Source organism: Leptonotus elevatus, chromosome 11, assembly GCF_054856555.1.
Source record: "Leptonotus elevatus isolate MCC_2025b chromosome 11, RoL_Lele_1.0, whole genome shotgun sequence".
Classification (NCBI taxonomy): Eukaryota; Metazoa; Chordata; class Actinopteri; order Syngnathiformes; family Syngnathidae; genus Leptonotus; species Leptonotus elevatus.
Window position 1 is genome coordinate 7,627,786 of NC_141249.1, and position 22,495 is coordinate 7,650,280.

General features: G+C 39.3%; 1 protein-coding gene across 2 annotated transcripts in view; it reads left to right on the forward strand.

The window, feature by feature from the left end:
* Positions 1-22,323, forward strand: part of arid3a (AT-rich interactive domain 3A) — a 50,702-nt gene extending 28,379 nt beyond the window's left edge. Inside the window, exons 4-9 of one of the 2 annotated variants that reach the window (XM_086090084.1) lie at positions 9,416-9,488; positions 11,395-11,578; positions 13,373-13,620; positions 13,726-14,016; positions 15,837-15,926; positions 17,081-22,323. In XM_086090084.1, coding sequence (XP_085946210.1) covers positions 9,416-9,488; positions 11,395-11,578; positions 13,373-13,620; positions 13,726-14,016; positions 15,837-15,926; positions 17,081-17,223 — 1,029 coding nt within the window. In that variant the 3' untranslated portion in view covers positions 17,224-22,323. The remainder of the gene's footprint in view (positions 1-9,415; positions 9,489-11,394; positions 11,579-13,372; positions 13,621-13,725; positions 14,017-15,836; positions 15,927-17,080) is intronic. The other variant, XM_086090085.1, reaches the window with a different exon arrangement.
* The last annotated feature ends 172 nt before the right edge of the window (positions 22,324-22,495 follow it).

Below are 22,495 nucleotides of genomic sequence, written 5' to 3' on the forward strand. Positions count from 1 at the left end.
TTAAATATCTCCCTGTATGTCTTCATCTTGTTTGCATCAGTGCCCTTTGACAGACGTTCCTCTCTCCCACCGTCTGCTTTGGGTCTTCTGCGCTGGCTGTGAATAAATAACTTTATCAAAGAAGTCAAATGTAATGATTATATATTACATACTCATTCAAGCATTGACTTGAAGAATCCTCCTCATGGATAATTGACAGCGAAATTATACTGAAGGGTTGACGTGGGTGTGTTTAACCTTTCTAACCGCCGCTGCGTTCTACTTGGCCTTGCCCGAGTTTTGGCCTCTATGATTGGGATGCTCGTCTTCAGCAGTGTGGTTTGAAGAGATTGCCCACAGATACTCAACGTATGGCTGTTGCGGGCCTGGGAAAGCTAGTCTTTATTTATTTCTGATTCTTATCCAAATCTACAAGACATGCTATCTGATAGTTGTGTGGCGGAATGCAAGCATGGAGTACATGCTCAATCTCCCCTGTCTTCAACCACTGATTTTCGCATGCCAGCACTGTAATGGCATTGTTAACGGAAACGTGTGTTCTTTGGGCCATTTAGAGCATGAGATCACAAACATTTGAATATGGATTACTGTTTATGTGTAAATTAGGAGTGTCAAAAATAGTGTTAATTTGGAGTTAATTTAAAGGTCCTTTTTTTTTCTTTTTCTTTTTCTTTTTTTTTAACGCGCGATTGATGACCACCCCTTACTTGGAAAGCCTGTACTGGGGGAACTCCAGTCGCAACGCAGCAGACATGTCCACGTCAAAATTGAGCAGAAATACATTTAATAGTAATGTATGAGACTGGGGTAAAGTTGTGTTTTACAATTTTAAAAATGTGCAGAAAAAAAGAAATTACTTCATGTTAAATATTAATAGCTCTTAATATGAGAAGAAAAAATGCAATGAGCTGTCACCGTCTTACAAATGAAATTATGCCATCTAGTGGCGGAAAAATTACCAACACAAATCAATATCACACTCGTTTTTTACAGTACAATACATATTTTTAATTTTAACTCAATTTTATGAATTATCATAAAATTACTATATCAATGATTACAAGATGCAGCCATATTTCTATTATTTTAACATTTGTCCCCAATTTTATGTTAACAATGTATATCTATATATTGTAAATTTAGAACAGATATAAAATGTGCGATTAATCATGAGTTAACTATTGAAGTCATGCGATTAATTAAGATTAACAATTTTAATCGCCTGACACTCCTAGTGTAACTACTAACAATGGTGATCTGTAAAAAAGTGTGCCGTGTAAGTGACCAGCTGTTGCCAACTAGTGGCCTGGCATGCATTTTACTGCATTTAGTCTTTTTGCCGATTGTTCCAGACATTTGCGAGTTACTTGCTGTGGCGACCCCTGATTGACAGGAATAAACTAAAAGTAAAAAATAAATAAAAAAAGTTTCAGCAGCTTCTGTGCACTGAACAAAACATGATGACAAGTGACATGAATGCACACAAAACACGACGTTATGTGGCGCAGTGTTTACATGTAGGTCTCAATCCTGACACATTTGTCATCCTTTCAAGTAATTTGTGCTTCAACCGATCTCTCCATATATTGATCTGTTCTAATGCAGTTTATTTTCGCCCCTGACTGTTTTCTTCTCCTTCAGTCACCATTGTTTTTCACACAATTGTGGCATCTTTTAATGACGTATAGGTTGGATGTGCGCGACCTGAGCAGCCATACTGCAGTCACATCATACTAGGAAGGCATATTTTTGTACAAAAGGGAAATGGGTGGTATTTAAAAAAAAAAAAATCTGAATTGTATCGTTCACCTTGCATTAAAAAAAAATAATTCTGATACATGTTATATATGGGCAAAGAAAATTAGAATTGACCTCCAGTCCAGATCCTGTCCTGCTTCCTCCAACACCTCTGATTCAAATGATCAGCTCATAGCAAGCTCTGCAGAAGCCTGATAACGATCCTAATCATTTGAATCAGGTGTATTGGAGGAGGGAAAGGTGGTTACATGACACATACAAATATGTGGTTTCTTGAACAGATACACAGCCTCTTTTGTGCAAAGAGTGATTGTTACAGACCGGGCTACATCAGATCACTCTTTGACAGAGCTTGTTTGTCTTTAGCTGGTGGCTCAGCCCCTCACACTCAGTCGATGCGCTTGAATTTATGAGGTCAGCTGGTCACTGCGGATTATGATGCGTTTGATCCTGCCTGTCAATAAAACAATGTTGAATGCAACTGCAGTAAAACAGATCCATTGTTGCTGTTAATTGTGCGCTGGAAGGGGGGAGGTCGCAGAGAGAGCGGACATAGATGGATTCATTATCGATCTCAGTTTATGGAGACACGTACGAGATGTTTCTGTCACGCTGCTTTTCCTCCACATTTTCCAGCTGAATTCAACTCCGTATAGAAACAATGTCGTATCGGACTGAGAAGGGAAGGCGTCTGTTTCCTGTATTTGATTTGAAGTACATTCCAGAAGGTGTTGTTCACACTGCGAGCACTACAAGAAGGAAATGTTGCTTTTCAACACTCAATACAATTTGTGGGCATATTGACATTGTGTTTTATACATTTCATTACTAATCTCTATCGTTATGTCTTGAAATGTTAACATTAACAACACTTTCCGAATGTGTGTACACTGATTCTACAGTGCTTTATAAAAAAAGGGTGACCATATTTTGTTTTGTTTTTTAAAAAGAGGATGCAATTGAACACCCGCCGCGACTGTGACTCAGGTTTGGGTTGGGAGCGTAGAGCGCTACCAATGCGCTAAAATTCTGGGCCGCCGAGACAGCTCAGCACCTAATTCGAACACTCAGCAAGATAACATAAAAAAGTTGACCTACTTTTTTCTTAAAAGACATAAAATGTTTTTAATATATATAACACACATACACACGTAAGAACAAATTCCACCTTTTTTTCTTTCTTTTTTTAACTCTACATCCCTCACAATCGACTGAGCACTCCACACTCTTAAAAACATCAAAAATAACCCAACTATGGGTAAAAAATTGACCGATCCTCTACTTGGGTCAATTTGACCCAACTTTAAGTCAAGAACTGGGTCTTTTAGTATAAAACAACTCGGAAATATTGGTCAGATCCTTCACTTGGGGAAAAAAATTGGGTCATTTTGTAAGTTGGGTCAACAGTTTTTAGAGTACTAGGTAACAATACGGTGCACTCCGCCTCCTCTATACCATGCAAATTGTCAGTCAAATTCAACACATGCTAATTGGTTCCTTAAAAAACGATGAAAACCGGACATTTCATGAATTTACAGTCAATAAGATTACATTTGATCACTCTTCATCGAGTCATGAGGTAAAAAGAGGGTTACCCAATGTAAAATGCCTAACACACATTTTAGGCCTTTACTGTATAATCCATTAGTGGGCTCTGACTCAAAACTTGGCCCCTCTGACTCAGCCCTCTCTGTTAAAGTACAGTCAGATTGCTAACCGCAGAGCCGCATAGCATTCTGCCTCTGCAAATGTAGTTCTAAGTTCTTCTTTCATTTAAACTCTCAAATTCACATGCAACAAGTATATACCAAATACAAACTCTTCAGGCTTTTTAGATTAGTAACACAAATACAATTGAATTAGTGTATTTCATAAAAACCAGGCTCCCCCATACAGAGGAGTCTTTTCACTGTGGGTCTCATAAAAAGACAATACTGCGCTGTATGTTTTTTTGAATCAAATCATATTCATACAGGTCATTTGTTTTGGGGAGATTAAGGGCATCTATAAAAAAAAAAAAGGCTGTTGCGTGGTACAATACACTGTTTGAAAATGGCTGATCATGTGTTCAAGGGCTGTATCAACTCCCCGACCTAGACCCCTTTTTGCTACATTTCCCCTCCCCCATCTTTATGAGTCACTTAGTACTCACTAAGTTTACTTATTGCACATTTCTTTTCCACAATCCATTCCCATTCCAGATGAGCAGGGCTTCCTGTCATTAAAATAAAAATAAAGTCATGTTCATGTGGGGGGTAAATGCACAAACAGACTTTGATTAACAAATGGAGTAACTTGTTCTGCAACATTTTTAAACAATATCTGGTTTCTGTTGCGCAACAACCAGCATATAGAATTTGTTTATGAATAATGCAAATCACATCTGGTTACCAGCAATCACGCAACCTAACAACTTGACTCATTGCAAGAACATTCGTTGACTAGATATCCAGAAGACAAATGTGGTTTACAATAACGTTAGTCAGTATTTAGTTTATAATGTAAAACATCAACCACCTATGTAACAATTTTTTTTCAAGTTGACAACAAGCAGAAAACATCAGTTAAAGCGACTACTTTATTGTAGTTTTATGCGTTTTGTAATGTTTCAGTTGTGTCACATTTGATGTATGTTTTTACTAGTAAACGTCACAAGGGTCTATTTTCTTTTTGTAAAGGAAAGATTCAACATGAAAAAGAATGCTTGCTAAGTCATTCAGCCCTGATCGAGAGCTTGTAAAGTTGTAGACGATACTCCGCTCTCCTCTGGGTTCTGGTTTTCTGTTGCAAAGCCCTTATTATGTGCTACGTGACACTTGTGTGCCGCTGGCTTACTAACAGCCATTTGCATTAACAGTGGAGCAAACCCTCCCCCTGCACTGAAATAAATCCCCTCCCCAAACAGTGTTACTTTCCACCAACATGTTGATGACTGCGAATCTGCAGCAACAGGCTGCTCTGTAGTTACTGATTATTTTCATCATAAACCACTTTGTTTTGTGTCTGAGGCCTCCTCATAATTTATCAGCAGAAGGGCAGTTGCTACACGGCCAGGGTGGGAACTGATCTGCATGTGTTACACAAAATGCGTGTTTTTCTCTGGCTGCTGTGTGATACAGTCTGATCCGTACCTTTATTTCTGGTGAATTAAACAAAATGCATGTTCCCTTTTCCAGGGACATCAAGTTAAAATGCTGTGTCTTTTTGCTACGATCCATTTCTTGCAGCGACATGAAGTGATTCCGAGCGATACCAGTTGGCCCGGTTAATTTGTCGTTTTTCTAGTTTCTTCTTGTTTATCGGAATAGCAGAGCTTTAATCCAGGAGGGGGCCCAGCCTCTGCTCACACATTACAAACATGAAAACCATACAGTAAGCCTACACCAACCACACCCAGCTCTGCCTGATAAGGTATGTGTGTGGGGCGTAGCTATAATGTGCATTAGCAGTATTTATAGTCACTGAAGTCAATCTAATAGCAGTGCACATTGAAAATTACAGGAGAAACTGTCAAAAAGGACGTTAAAGTGAGTATACATTAACAGGCCATAGAACTGGATGAATAAATAGTGTGGCAGCCATCTTATATGAGTAATTTAGTGTTTAGAAAAGCTCAAATTGGGGAGTGACATTGTTCTTGCGGGATCCTGACTGGTGTTATTTGGTCAAACAGGTGCCCAATTCAGAATGAATTCTGTCTTGTAGAATTTAGTCATCGCTGAAGCCTCCAACCCACCGACAAGTAAATTACCACCAAAATAATTAGATGATGAATTGATACTTATTTGTGTCCATTGTGGGGTATGTATTTAATTACATTTATGTCTTAAAGTAATTCAAAAGTGGAGTGAGACGTGCGGACGGTTAAACTTCAGCAGTCTAAAGAGCATGATTTCAGCTAGCTACTTCCACTCAGAAACTTTTCTCTGCCATCTAGCATAATTGTCCAAATAAACAAATTCAAAAAATAAAAATCTATTTCCTAATAGTTTATGTCTTTGGTCGCCATAATGCCAGAGGCTCATTACAAACCACTGATTTTAAATTAAGAAAGCCTCCAAAAATGTTATTATGTGTAGATGAGAGAACATGCAGGACTATGGTCATGGTTGTAAAATGTAAACTGAAATTAGGTTATGTTCCGTTGAAGAAAGAACTATTATATCTCAACTTTATTACTTTCAGAGCTGAAGTCATATGAGCATAATCTGTCATCATTTATGTTCCGTTTGCCTCTTTTATCAACTAAAGTGAATGAGTCAGTCATGAATGTGAAAATAAATTAATGTGAACTGATTGATCAGGCATTCTGTAATTGAGGTGCGTCATGAACTTTTGCTTTCTTATTGTTGCAGCGTTCTGAGATTGTCGCCAGTAGTCTGACACAAAGCAGGATGCGTGTCCACGTCTGTGTTAACAGTGAACACTGAATGGGACTTGAAACTGGATTCAGAATAGCCAAAGGGGTACTGCGCAATTCTCACGCTTAACTAACTAGTGTGCCGGGAAGCCTTTATACTCATTCAATGACTGGCCACAACTTGGTGCACAATCTTAAGAGGTCCAAAGATAAATGATCGATTTAATGTGTAATCATTGACCTTTTCGCTGAGTTTTTAAAGGGATATTCAGTGATCCCTAGCGCCATTTAGTGTTTAACTAATAATTCATTCAAAAAAAAAAAAACGTCTGTTTATGTCAATAGTATGCAAAAAAAGATATGTTGTATTGCATAAACATATTTTTTATATATATTTATATATATATTACCTTACTAGAGCTTTAACTAGCTTTTTTTTTCTTTTTTACTAGCTCCTCCCCCTAGCTGTTCTTGTTAGCTGCTCCGGATAATTCTGTATCGCTCGGTCTTTTGGCGTCGCTGTCGCTGAGATGCTCGTTTGCTCGCACAAAATAACAATTGGTTGTAGGCTTGCAAAATGTTGTCTATCTGAGCCACCGTAGTGTGTGTGCTCCTGCGTGCTTCTAATGCTATTCTTTGACCACTTGATGGCGCTAGGGATCACTGAATGTCCCTTTAAGGGTGAAGTCAAGTCAAAATAATTTTTTACAATAAGATTTTCAATGATACCCCACTAGTGTAAACACAGCATTTGGTTATTATTGAGTTTATGGAATGTATAAATTAAGCAGCAAACTCAAATCTCAGGGGGCAGCCATTTTGCAACTTGCTGTTGACTGGAAATTACATCACAGTTGCTCAGGGCTCAGGTAACGACCAATCCCTGTTCAGCTTGCGAGCGTCACATGACCAAACTCAGAAAACAGGTGAGCCTTTATTTGGTCATTACCTGAGCCCTGAGCAACTGTGGGGTCATTTTCAGTCAAAAGCAAGTGGCAAAATGGCCGCCTCATGAGATGGATTAAAACAGGTGAAATTTTCTGCTTAATTCATGTTTCACAAACACAATATTAAACAGATTACAGTGTTTAGACTAGTGGGGCCGTATACATATAGAATGTATTGTGTAAAAAATAAATAAATAAATAACATGACTTTTTTTTTTTTAACAATTTGCTTATTGTTGTGGTTGTAGTTTGCAACGTTGTAGCACTGGTGGACGCACTGAACAATAGTAAACATTATTCTATTAATATTTTACGGTCTTAACATGCGTCAAAACTCATCATATTGTATATTATGATGCCGTTTTTATTCATCTTTGATCAGATTGTGAAGGTGTACCGCTACTAGCAGCCAGTTAGTGTATGAAAAACCCCAAAACTTGAATACCTGCACTGGATACTTGAGACAGGTTGATCTACCGTCCATGTCTCCATACCACAGTAAAACCACCAGCCACTTGGGAAATATTTGTTTGTGTGACAAAGAGGGGGAGCGATGTAGAGCAAATAAAGAATACGTGGTGGTGGGGGATGAGAGTAAGGGGTCATTTCCAAGATTTATGGTGCGGCACTTCCCAAAACGCATGCATCCTGTAATTAAAACTGCCCCTTGTCTCCAGCAGCCCTGTACATTAGCAGGAATCCCCCCCAACACCACCCCGTCTCATTTAGGCCCATTCAATCCAGCAACCCCCCGCGCACACACACGCATACGCAAGATAATAAGATCTGATGGCAGCTTGAAGTCTCTAATGAGGGCTGAATGCTACAATGAGGGGCAGTCTGTTACTGGTTAGAGGCCACTTGTGTCACATCCTACACAACTTCAGCTGTACAAGCTTTTCATTTCCTCTCGGTGGCAGCTTTAGCTGAGCACAAAACACGTCGCTGCACTCCCATCCATATAAGGTGGCATCGATCATAGCACACAAACGCGTAAAGAGGCACTGTGTATTATTTATGTAGGAGTGAACTAATAATTCATTCATTTAAAAGAACACTATTAATTACAAAAATATGTTCTATCACATCAACATACAATCTTGTATATGATCGTAGGTCTAGTAATTGCTAATTATATTAGATAGGTCTCACCACGCCTTACTGCCATGTAAGGCTGCCGCGTTTGACCGCCATTTTTCAGATACCCATAGGAGAAGAACTTTGCTAGCATAGTTAGCCTCTACCGCTTGTGCGTGGATACAGTATTAGGATGCTTGTCTCCCTCTGCTTTGCTCTCGCTAGCTTTTGCTAGATTCTCCTGCTAGCTGCTTTTGTTAGCCTCTCCAGCTAGCTTGTGCTAGCCGCTCTTGTTACCTTCTCCAGCGAGGTCCTTGCTCGCCGCTCCCGCTAATCGGACAGTCTCTCTGAGGCACCGTAGTGCGTATGTTTCAAGATCGCTGCATTCTATTAGTATGGCACTAAATAATACACACTGTCTCTTAAAGACAAACCGCATATTAGTGTTTTGTTGCTGTCAAGTTTGCTTTTAATGCAGCTATTACAGGGCTCGATTAAAGTACAGTTGCTAAACACAGACTGTAGTTTAATTTTTTCAGAAAATGTATGAAACACGGTGGAAAGGGTGGACCAAAGATTAACCCAGCAAAGCAATGATTACACATGATCCAACGATGCAGATGTTTGAGATGTTTGATGCAGGCGGTGGTGTTGTCCATTTGCTTTCAAAAGATTAATTGATTACCAGAATAGTTAATAAAAGATTCATTTTCCATCAGTCAGAAAATCAATAGTCATTTCAGCTCTGGGGCTTAATGGTCGTGTCATGTATGTGCAGAGGTTAATGTCTTCCTGTGACGTTTGTGAGGGTCAAGCCGAGGCTCAACTCCCCTCACTCCATGTTGGTGCGATATTAATGGTATGATCAATCCCAGTTTCACTGCCAAACTGGACCGCAAAAACATATATAAGCTCTATAAGCTCAATAGGGTCCTTGTACTCCCCTGAGTGGGTCGCTCACTTTTACTGCAAACTTTCACTGAACTTTCCGGCACTCTGAGCCCCTCCAGCAGCTGGACCTGCATGAGGTTTTCATCAAGGCTGACTGGACCAAATGGGATTCCTCAATGTCGCTCTTTGCATGACCAGAATGTGGACGAGAGTGTTTTTCATATTTGAACTTCTTTTTTTTTTTTAAACAGATGTTGACACCAGTATTTGAGATTTGCAACCATGTTCTTCTCTGTTCAGTCATTTTGTTTTGACTGATAACCATCTGTGGTACTTGTATTTTGTGAATAACCCCTCTTGTAACCCCTTTTCCTCTCCACAGCTATATGAACTGGATGGAGACCCAAAGAGGAAAGAGTTTCTGGATGACCTCTTCAGCTTCATGCAGAAAAGAGGTAAGCAACATAGCAACTTGGCAAGAAATGCTCAATCTAAGTAGACTGTGGGATTAAAATGGGCCCCACACATGATGCCTCTCCTCAAATAATAATAATGGAAAAAATACTAATATATTTAAATAAAACTATGAAATATGTAATATACAAATTATATGCCACAATATTTGGATGTAATAATCAAAATCATTTGAAAAGTTACATGATTTTGTAAAGGACTTATATAGTGTTTTTCACACAGTTATGATTTTGAAAATTGGTTGTTGTTGGATTAGTTTGCAAAATGGAATGGTGTGACTATGAATGGATCAATCTGATATAAAAAATACTTTTTTTGTTGTTGTTTTTTAGCTAAATGGTTAAGTATAATCGACAGTAGAGGTGTGCAATATGGACAAAAAATGTATATACTCATTTTATATACTGATATCAATATATCATAGCTGTCCTGTGAAAAACACTTATGTCCATTTTAGTCCTTTTTTCTTTTATTTTTATGGAATGAAACTGAATGCAGACATCCCAAAAACGTGAAGGAAAAAAAATACAGCAAAGCTATATATATATATATATATATATATATATATATATATATATATATAATAGTTTTAACTAACTTTCAATTAAAATTACATGAAATTAATAAAAAAATTCTGCTATCTTTTTTTTCTATTTACTTCTAAAATACATATTTCATATAGACCACAAAATAAAATGTGCGGGGGGGGTGGGGGGTACACAAATATCCAGTGGCCAAATACCATTGGAAATATGTAGTAGTCCTACAACTTTCAGGAATGCAGTGAGGTGTAAATAATTCAAATAAAGACAACACAGTGCTTCAAGTAACATTCAAGTATGTCTACCATTTATCCCGTAAAAGTGCTCATAAATGAACTGTTTCAGCGGGTGACTTTTAGGAGCATAAGATTGACAGCTTCTTCTGACGGTGCGACTGTAATGTCTCAGTCTGACCACTAGAGGCACCATATAAAAAGAGTATGTAGTTAATTAAGTCACGATATACTGTTATGTCGTACGATGTCGTTATATTGCATAACTCTAATTTGTAGTGCAATTTTACCACTTTTGCAAGAATGGCGGTGGCTTTTTGGTGACAACTAACCACTGTTGTTACCACAATTGTGGTGCTGAAGTAGAATAATATCTTGACACATACTGTAACAACAACACATGATCTCTTGACATTATATGCAGCCTGTAGTGTCAGACTCAGGCTCCTTCACTAGATATAGAGTGAGTGATACCTCATGTAGGGTCGACCCAGAGCCGTGTGCTCATCTTTCCCTCAGCTGGGTGGGGTCTTTATTCAATTCAGAGATGATTGCTTGATGGTGGTCATACAGCCTCGTTCCCAGGATGCGCTTGCAATAAAGCCATACATTGTATCAAAGCCCAGGAAGAAGGGATCAGTTTACCTTCACTCCCTGCACACACATGTGCACACACTAACCCAACATCCAAGCAGAAAAAACGACAACAAAAAGTGCAAACTTTTGTGTTTTACCAGTTTGGCATCAGAAATGCTCAAGGGTTCAGTGTGTATCAATGTCAAGTCATAAATACCAGACACTCTGTTAGTGTGACAGGTTGGTGAATAATGGCTGATATAGATCAAGAGGCAACAACTAAAGATGGAAGACAAAAGATGTATGTTTTTACAATGACACAAAAATCTACAAGTTGTGAGTCACAAGCATGCTGGGCGGGTCTACTAAGCTTGATCTGAGAAGCTGAGTGCGCCCTCTGCAGGTTATTACTAAGTCAGTTGGATTAATTGATGTTTTGATACATAGCAAATACCCTTCTGAATGAAAAATGTTATTTGTTTGATAATTTAGTTGAATGCAAGATAAGCATGCTGACAGGAGAGGTCTCGTTCCAGGAACCCCTGTGAATCGGATTCCCATCATGGCCAAGCAGGTCCTGGATCTCTACATGCTCTACAGGCTGGTGACTGAGAAGGGGGGCCTGGTGGAGGTCATCAACAAGAAACTGTGGAGGGAGATCACCAAGGGACTCAATCTGCCTACCTCAATCACCAGTGCAGCCTTCACCCTCCGCACACAGTCAGTAATCACACGTACACCTCGTGTCCTCAAACCCATTTTATGGCGTCACAATGGGTCCTCCTCCTCGTGTTACTATTTCATCCTTGTATGAGCAATTGAAATGAATGTGGTTAATATGTCCAAGTTTATATTTATTATTAATGCTTCAAAGAATAAATCACTCACAAAATTATTATTTACTAGGCAGTGACATTGCAACAATGCACACATATTTTTAAATAAACACATTTTAGTACTACTGGCCATTTTAATGTGAAGACATTTTCAAGGATCAAAATAAATACAAATGATTATATAGCAGCACTTCAATGAGCTGTGGTGGTTTGTATACAGTAGCACACGGTGTAGTGTCATACAGTTTGCTATCCATTCTATTTTATGAACCAGCTATCTTCACCATTAGCCATTAGCTTAGCCTTAGGTCAGCTCGGCTGCCCAGGTTTTGTTTACGTTGTTTACTGGTCGCGCCATCTCATCCAGAATGTTGAAAGTGCGGCGAAAAATCTCTAGAACTCGTCAGTTTGTACTCTACTCCAATGTAGATTAAGTCCACACGGTTGTATAGTATCCAACAACGAAGGTAAAAGCACAGTTTAAAAGGAAAAGGCACGGACGTGCACTCGTGAAAATTTGTACCTCAACTTTCAATATTTTCAATAAATATTGTTTTTAGAGTCCAGAAAACTTCGGCTGGTTGTACGTGAACAACCTATATGATTAGATTTTTTTTCAGTTACCTCATTGTGAAATTTGGGCATGCAGTCCAGAGCGTTTATTGAAATAAACTGCTCTGGGAAAGCTATGTTGACAAAATGGCGCCATATTACCTCCTACAGTACGTCATGCAGCGGAGGCTTGCACTCTTAAAGTGACAGTCACCTGACCAACGTTGGTGTATGTAAGGCGGCTTTCACTATTGGTCAAATTTTGCAGTATCGGGGTTCTCCTGTGTGAAGTTTGGATGTTCTTCACTTGCGTGTTTTTTTCCCCTGCATACTCCTACTCTGTGTAATCTCGGGGATATGTTCCACATCCATCTACAATAAGTGCAAATCCATACAATTATTTGATAGTTTTACCCCTCCAACACATTTGAGTTTATTAAAACACCCCTTTTAAACACATATTTGACCACAAAAAAAACAAATTGGAAGCATAAATTATAGAGAAAACATTACACGCACTGAATCTGTCTGTATACATGCCTATAAGAGGCGGGGCCTGCTGGGGTTGCGTGTGATGTTGGTGAGTTGCGTTACTGGTCTCCCGGTGTTTAACGGTTAAGTGCGCTAAACGGCTGAAAGGAAAAGAGAACAAAAAAAAACGGTGAACCGCGATATAGCAGGGAAACGCTTGTGTGTGCCTTTCAAGTGGGGGAGGGGGTGACCACTACCACTACCTCTCACCCAATATTGGTCGCAACTCTTGCTCAACTGCAACCCAAATGAGGACAAGTGCTCTGGAAAACTGATAATTGTTGTTCTTGTGTGGGTAGAAGCTTCACCGATGACCACTCTTCACCTGTTTGAAAAGTACAGATAGAATGAGGACTTGAAACTACACTTGTGGTTCAACTCCGAGATCATTTTACAATTGACTTAACATTTTTACTGAAATGTTGAGGTGGCAACTCATTTGAATGTCAGCCCAACTGTTGCACAGGCTTATGGATGAAAAAGAAATCATAAAACAAAAAACGAATTTTATATTCACACTATGCTTCGCCATATCTTGTAAAGCTTTCCAAAGCATCTCCTTGTTCCTTTAAAATGGATTTGTGGTTCCCATCAGACACATGAAGTACCTGTACCCCTATGAATGTGACAAGAGGAGTTTCAGCAACCCCAACGAACTCCAGGCCGCCATCGACAGCAATCGACGGGAAGGCAGACGACAGAGCTTCGGCGGCTCCCTCTTCACCTACTCGCCCAACGGGACCCCCACCATGCTGTCTTCGCCAAAGATCTCCACGCCCACCATGGGTTTGACTGTAGGCACCAATGGGGCCTCGCTCACCCCCATCCAGAAGATCAAACTAGGTGAGCGCACATGGTGTTGATGTTTGGTAACGGGAAAGAAAGAGTCAATCCTTTCCCAGTTAGTTTTTTTTTTTTTTTTAACATGTTCCCCTCTTTGTTGTCCAGAAGAAGAGGGCGGGCATCCTTTCCATGGAGTTGGTGTGCCGCGCATGCCAGTGGGAGCCCTGGCAGGTCATTCAGTGGCTGCTATGCAGGCGGCAGCGGCCCAGGCGGCGATGGCGGCTCAGGTCGCGGCTTTAGAGCAGCTGAGGGACAAACTGGAGGCCGGAGAGCCGCCCGAGAAGAAAATGGCCCTGCCAGCAGAGGAGCACCATCGACTGCTGCAGAGAGCGCTGCAACACAACTTGTTGGCCATGACGGCTCAGATACCGATGAACATCCGCATCAACCAACAAGGTACTGGAAAAGGCATAATCAGATCATATTTAATTTTGTATTAAAGTTCTTTTGAATATTGTCATTCATCCAGGTCAGTCCTTTATCAAGGCATTGATTGTCCTGATTACTGTTTATTAGCCACTTATTGTTGTTTATTGGTAATGTTTAATGGTTAAAAAACAAATACAAATGGGTGAGTACTGATACCAGGTATCGGTATCAACTGCACGCTCCCTTCTTCATGTACACACTGCGTGCATGTCGTCACATCCGCACATAGAGGATGGGAAATTCGAACCCAAATACAGCCTGAAAACTATTGGACAGAAGTAACTGTAAAATGCTAAGGTGTTAATATGCTAATTAGAAGATGTTTGAGTCATAAATGGTCAAAAATAAGACTTTTGTAAAGATATTTTGGGGTAAATTTTCACATAGAGCAGCTTTAAGGTGTCAGTACTCGTTTGTGGTGGCTGCCGATACCAGCCCCCCTGATACCTAAGGCAAACAAAATCTGTCTTTGAAATAATCCTCCTTTGCAATAGTTGACACTAGTGATGGCAAAATGAAGCTTCATGAAGCACTTGTAATATTTTTTGACTCCCCTAGATGGTGCTCTTGATTTAGATATAAAGGCTAGTGCAAAGGAAATTGATTACATTTCCACTGCATGTTTCAACCAAGAGTGGCATCTAGAGGAGTCAAAAAATAAGTGCTTCATGAAGCTTCATTTTGCCATCACTAGTTGACACTACACTGCTGCAGTTTGACACATTGGGAATCTCATCATATGCTTCAAGAAGGTCTTTGTTCACTTTTTTTTTTTGTCATTGTGTTAAATAAAATTTTAGATATCATAAGTACTAGAGGTATTGTGAGTACAGTTTGAAGGCGAAAAAAAGCACAGCCCTAAAAAAAAAAACCATATAAACTTTAACAATATCACATACAAACTGATTCAGTGAGTGGTTCGGTCTTTGTTTTCCAAAGTAAATTTAGATGTTTGTGAATGTCTTATTTTGATTAAACAAAAGCTAATCACTCTGCTTTTAAAGATCACTATAGGGCTGAAATCAGATGATTTGGACAATTTTAAGTTAAAACAATTGCTCTAGTCTAAACCATGACTTGTTTGTTAAAATAATTATAAATTGATTTGATCATCTGTTATTGCTCAATTAATTGATTAATTTTGACACTTCTAAGTAGTATCTGTATTCCTAATGTGATACACTAGTACATCAAGTCACAATAAAAACAACAAAAGTACCAACATTTGCTTATCTAATTGTGTAACACTTGAAAAGGACACGTTAGCATTTCTTTTCTTTTCTTCTTTGAACCATTTTCTTCTTATTTTCCTGTTTTGCCTCAGAATTTTGTGACATGCTTTCCACATACCCTTTGGTTGGTTTCAGTTGGTATCTAATGTCTGAACACATGCTTGACATGTTACCACAAACCACGACACCTGTAGGTGGGACAGTGGACCTATATGTTGACCTGTTTAGCGTACAGACGTAAAAAAAAATTTTTTTAAATACATGCAGGCAAACATGCAACCACGCCTGTCTGGGGTAGGGGGGGGGGATTCCCTCCCCTCCCTGTGCTAGCAAACACTTTAGTCCTCGTGCTCTTAGTTTCATGTCTGCAGATGTCTGTCTCGGTATAGATTTTGCATGGCCAACTTGCAAAAACGTGAAATGTGTAGATCCACAAATGTATGTACCCAGAGTTGCAAATGTGAGTAATTGGTGCAGCTGGCTGTCCACGTTGAATTGTGACTTTAACATTGATTTTGCTAATACAGCTTCCCTATTTGGTTGTTGGTGTTTCAGATGGCAGGCAGGACTCTGCTGTGAACCTCACTACCAATGGCACAAACAGCATAAGCATGTCAGTCGAGCTCAACGGAGTCATGTACACTGGTGAGTTGCTGCATCGTGTTGCACTCAAAGTTCACTTTACTGCTGCTTTTCTTCTTGTTACAGGTAAGAAACTACAACAATATTATTTAATGCAGTTTAATAGTTAATGAAGTGTCCTTTTTTTTTTCATTGATTGTTTTTGCTTATGGAAACACATACCGTGAATGGTACGACACAATTTACTCGAGTATAAAACCATTCATAGATATTCAACATAACTTCACGTAACACAACGTACGTGACAGTGTGCCGCTATCTCCCTGCATGAAATTATACGTGAACTACTGAACTGTATGAAATGCTTATGAAATAAGATAAAAACAATAAATGAAGCAAAATTGCGAGAAGGCAAGTTTGCTGGAGGCCAAAATGAGTTTTGAGGACCAAAACGAAACAAAAAATTTCACTATCCGCCATTTTGTTTGTTTACTTTCGCCTCGAACACTTTCAGGTCAGAACTGGGAAAAACCGACTCTGAAAAATCTGACTTCCGACCATCCTCGATAGTGATGGGACGTAATGATCTGAGGCTTTGGAGCGTGTGTCGAGTAATCCAGGAAGAAATTTCTGAAGCGCGTGTCGAGGCGTGATTAATTCCGGGAAAATTACGTCACCGATGACGTTTGACACTTTATGGGTTCAGGAAGTGGTTCGACTTTTCACAAAAAAGTTGTCAGTGGGTGTTTTGAACGTCGCAAATTTGCCCTTAACACGCTTTTTTATTGTCATGGAGACTGCTAAAAATAAAAACATAAATAAATAAGAAGGCTGTCCCCGGTTTGGCAACACTAATATAGAATGACGCGTTAATTTCACGTCATTTGCATTTAGGTGAATTGCTTGTTGTGCGCTAATGGCGTACATTCCAACAATCATATTTGTTAACCATTCATCTATCATAACAACAACTATCAGTGCTCATAAGCACAATCCCCATCACTTCAGTATCCATAAGCACAGTTCCCATGACCTCAGATTTCATGCAATCAATGCATCATTAATTGTTCTATGTAATTTCGTAACACAAATACAAATATATGACATGGCATTTGATAACAGGGGATAATGTTAAAATGCTACGAATCGTTTTTGTGGAAGAAAAAGGCCACATTTTGTTCTCTAATTTGGTTTTGACTGTTCTCTTTGTTTTGCAGGTGTCCTTTTTGCTCAGGCAGCAGCTGGGTCAGCCCCATCGGGGGCGTCCCTCTCCAGCAAGCCTGTGGGCAGCCATGTCTCTCCTCATCATCTGCAGCAGCAGACCACACCTACCTCAACCTCCAGCAACCCAGTGTCTTAACAAAGCCTCACTCAGCCTTTCCCCTTGATTTTTTTTTTCTAAACCATGCTACGTAAAGCCAAAAAAAAAAAAGCGACCTCATTTTCTATATAATCTACGCCAAAAAGAGAAAGCATACACAAACGAACGCAATCCCTTGAAATACACTCTCAGGTTCTGTCATCAAAACACCTCTTTTGTTCTTCATCGATTTTGGAGGAAGATATCCCAACATAGAGCCAGTATATGTTAAACACAAATGTATGTACAACCTGTGAATTATTTATTTCTGCATACATGTACAGTTTATGGAAGAGCAAAATAGAAGTTAATAACCAGGAAGGGGTAATGCACTGTTTACACTTACAAACACAGCTACTGACTGACAGTAATGTTTCATCTTCCAGATGAGCGATTCTTTTTATTTGACCTTTTACTTGTTGTTCTTTGTTATTTTGACTTGTATTATAGTGTTTTATCATTTAAATCTTTATCAATACTATCGCTGCAGGAAAACATTTATATATTTAGAATTCTATGGAAAGAAAAGAGTACAAAATATCTTCTATTTTTAATCAGAAAAGCTTTAAAAGTATATGTCGTGAAGCAATGCACCACTGTCACCTATTTGTGTGTAAAACCAGATACCTTATGAACACAGCAGCCGTTGCAGAGCAGTTCTTATTAATATATTTGACGGCCAGACGAGGTGATAGCTCTGAATTCAAGACCCCCCCCCCCCCCACCCCCACCCCCCACTAGACTAGTGTTGAAGGGAGCTCATCGAGCTTAGCTATTTTCACTAAGTAAAATCAGCCTTTGCTTTGGCCTTGATGGCATCGACATGACGTTCCTGCAAACTTCACGTGATTCATACTCGGCTTGCTCGCAGAACAGCTCGTTTGTATCTTAGTTTGTTTTTCTGGTGAAGTGCTTGATGCATGCCTGTATTTGTGGGAAAACGGATTTCCTTTCAGAAATGCACAGGACCTGCCTGTCCACTTAATCCTTGTTGTGGTGAAGCGACGCTCGCTTGGACAATCGGGTGTCAAGAGGCGCTTAGCTGCGTCTCAGAGGACCTGATGTAGTTCAACTTAATATCTGGCGCTTTTTTGTTGTGTGTTTGTGTTGTAGATGTCAGATACATATATTTTTGTGTGTGTTTTGGTAAGCATGACTTTGTGCTTCTCATTTAAGTGCTTCTTATCGTTATCCTGCTGTTTGGAGGACCAGGTCATCCTCAGATTTCCAGATCATTCATTCATTTATCTTTTGTTACCTCTGCAGTGGTTGTCAACCCTGACCACACAAACAACCTCATTCCTACTGAAGATAGGGCGCCGTAAACTATGCTTTGCTTCTAGGTTCTTTTTTTCCGAGGCTTTAAACAGTACGAGATGACTAGTTGTCACTGTCGCTTTGATCACAGTCTTGCTTTTCCGCCCCGGGCCACCACCAGCTGCTACGTAATCATGTCCAAGAGAATTCTGCACTGCTCACAAAGTGATTGTATAATCCCACGTCACCAGTTGTACTATTTTTGAAGACGAAATGGAATTTACACAGGAGTATTATGGACCTACTGAAGAGGGGGGAAAAAGAATACTGTAATGTGAGAATAAGGTTATATGATTACGAGAACAGTGTCAAAGTATGAAGGAAAAAAACTGCTTAATCCTTGCATAGAGTTTTCATGTTCTCTCTGTGCTTGCCTGAGTTTTCTCAGGGCATTCACATTCCAAAAACATAAATGTTTGGTTAACTGCAGACTCTTAATCATCCATATGTGAGTAGACAAGTGCTATAGAAAATGGATGGAACGTACACTATTTTTCAGACTGTTACGTTTACATATGTGCTTTTTTTTTTTATTGAATAACTTGTAACTTCTTGTAGCTTTACAATTTTGTAAAGGTTTTTCTTGTCTATTTTTTCCTATTGAGAGTTGCCATAATACTCCTTCATCGGACCATAATAAGAACGTTCTGCCCCTTTTCCACAAGGGGGCGCTGTGTCTCATCATTGCCAAACCAAATGTGAGCAAGAGTAGCATAAAGCACAGCTGCTCCTTGGTGTCATAGTAGGTCATATATTCTTTTGAAATATCACCATTTTTCGAGGTACCAGCTGCTACTACAAGTCAATAAGTGATTGAACCTGTCCCATCTCATTCTATGTGTTTACTGGAAGCTGTGTTTTTTTTTTTCAAGACAAAAGTGACAAATTTCTAGGGTGACCAGATTTTCAAACTGAAAAATTGTGACACCATAGTTTGGCCAAAAATCAAATACAATAATAAATCTTCACCGGGAACTATCTATAAGAAATGTAATTGATAGTCAACCTAGTGACTGGTGGTTGTGTAATTGCTTTAGCTAATGCTAAATGCTATCATAGTTGACAGTTTATCAGCGCTAAACATGTCAATGCACTCACCATTATCCAACTTATGTTGCTCGGTCATCAGCTATTAGAAGCTGGCTACCTCGCGCCGGTCCCACATTGGAACACTGGATAGATGCCACCATGAAAACTGACTGACGACCGTGGCATTAGGCTAGTAGGAATATATTTTCCATGATTCTTACGCACAAAAGCAGGAAGTAGTTTTTGTTCCAGTTTGATGAAAACATGCCCGTTAGCAATTTGATATAGCTAGACTAGTCGTGTGAATTGCTATGACAACTGTGTGATTGACAAACACATGGCCCAAACAATTGGCTTGGTGACTGGACAAAAAAAAAAAAAACGTGACACCGGGACATCTGGTCACTAGCCCTTTGGAAACGATTTTCTTACCTACATGTGGTACTTTCAAAAACTGAAGTTAGGTTCATATTTTGTGACAGTCTGTAGTACTGTTACATTTGACAGTATCAGGTTCTACAAATATACATTAGCAACCTCACTTAGCTAACAGCAGGCTTCATTGTAACATCAATTGTGGTTCAGTGGCGTAGTTTGAGGACTAAACATCCGCCTTCTTGTCTTTTAATGTTTAAAATAGTACTCGTGAATATATGACATTGTATGATGGAAGTGGCTTAAGGATCGGATTCTCAGAGTAGATTCTGTGAAGGTGAAGTAACAAGGACAGATAGTGCCTTCTGAACTCTGAAGCTGAGCTAACGTTTATACAAAGCATATAAATTCACGACCCGCATCCATATTAGATTGGGGAATAACTACTGGTGTGAATTAATCTACTGGGCTTTTCTTACGTCGCGTAAACTAGAGCTTTAAGTTTGGTATATTACATTATGAAGTACTTCTATACTATATTACTTTGTGAAATTATTTTGGTTTTGTCTTAAGTAGCGGATGTCAGAGATGCTGTAAAGAGCTGACAATCAAATCAACGCGCTCTAGTAAAAAGCATCTGTTAGGGGGAGGGATGCTGTAGAAAATGAAATTCAATCAATCTGGAGCTAAAGGATCAACATTGCTTCTTCTTCTTTTCCACATTTGCCTCGCTGGCCTTTTGCCCGCTTAAGGCAACATTCAAGCACTCCCCCCCCCCCCCCCCTCTCCCCATCCATCCTTTCTTGACCCCTGTATGGATCTGTGTTTGTTCGAGCAGCTCTGCAAGATATTTGCATTTGAACAGTTGCTGTTTTTCTCTCTCCTTCGCAAACAAATGCATCTGCAGTGTGAGGTTGCCGTGTTTTTTTTTTCTTTTTAGTGTGCGCCGGTGACAATCAGCAGAAATTGTAATTTGTGACACTGTATACCTCCTTACTCTCTTGAACATCCCTTCAGCCACTGTTTGACACCTTTCTACCTCAATGACTGACATGCTGGAAAAACAACCTAGACGATCATGATATTGATTACGTTAGCCCTCCACTAATGAACACAGACAATCAGATATCAGCTAATTGGGACTTCCGTGATTTGTTGCCATTGCCTTATGCAAAGGAAGGTTGTGATAAGAGCGGGACATAGTGGGACCCTCCAAGTGGTTGGGTAGATTCACAGTATTTTCTTTATATTTGGATTCAAACAACATTTTAAGTGTGTTAAGATTGGCTCTTAAATTGTCACACTTTGCTCTTATCAGGCAGGATCCTCCATGTAAAATGGAACATTTCTGGGGGGGAAAAAGTCTTAACTTAGCAAATATTGTTTTCTTTAATTTTTTTTATGCAGTTAATTTGGATTGAATGCAGTCAGGTTGGATAGTTTCATTTGATCCACGTGCTCGCTGTGTATAAAAATATCATACTTAATGTCTGCCGTAACTTGAAATATTGCTGCTGTCAATCCCTTCATGGACCATTCACCACCACTTTTATGGGTCTGAATGCTTCTGGAACATCACAGCTGCCTCCGCATCGGAAAAGGTGGACTGCAGACGATGATGATGACAAAGTAACAAGATGCCTTCTGCTGTGACAATTGTATGAATTAACATGTATTACTAAGATTCGTGGAGTAGAATATTTCTAAAATATGGCTTTTTAGGGCTATGAATTATATCATGTATGTTTGTTTTTGCTATTACTTTGCTTTTTTTCGGATGCTGTCGCAAACCAGCACACAGAGATTACATTTTAGAGCAGATTTATTAACTTAGAAATGATGATGTTGATGATGATGATGATAATGTGACTATTTTAGGGAAGCACGTGTGCTCGCTCCTCACGTCTTCAGTTAACTTCAGAACTTCAGGAAATGAGACATTGTGTCTCGTTTCTTAAAACTTCTCAGGAAAATCTACCTCTACCTCCAGTTGGATGCATTCATCCCAGTTGGGTGTCAAGTTCCAGTTTAGTGGGAACACAGAGAGGGCATGTTACAGCCCAACTTCTGTTGATGCAACAGCAGAGATCCCACGGCTTATCATGCTTCTCGAGTACCACTGTTAGCACCACAAGTAGTCTTCAGTATGTTCACTCGATGTGTGCTTATTCCTTCTTTATATATACATACACAATTTTGATGAATGGGATGTTTCCTAGTAACCTTGTTAACAGTGAAGTGGGAAGGCAATGCAACGTTTTTTTTCTCTCTCTCTTGAATGGCGAAGAGTTATTCTTGCCTATTTACTCGATATGTGTTTGTGTGAATACTTTAAATTTGAATTTGAAATTAATAAAATATCAACTTTCTTAAATGTCACTACGGCATATGGTGTTTTATTTAAATTTTTATGTAAGTTTATATATGAAAAGAATATATAAAGGAAGTAACCCTGTGTTCCTCTTAAACAATTATTCACATGACAGCTTTTCATATCCACTCCATTGAACGTGCTAAATATGCATTTTATATGTACGGTAAGCGGAAACTA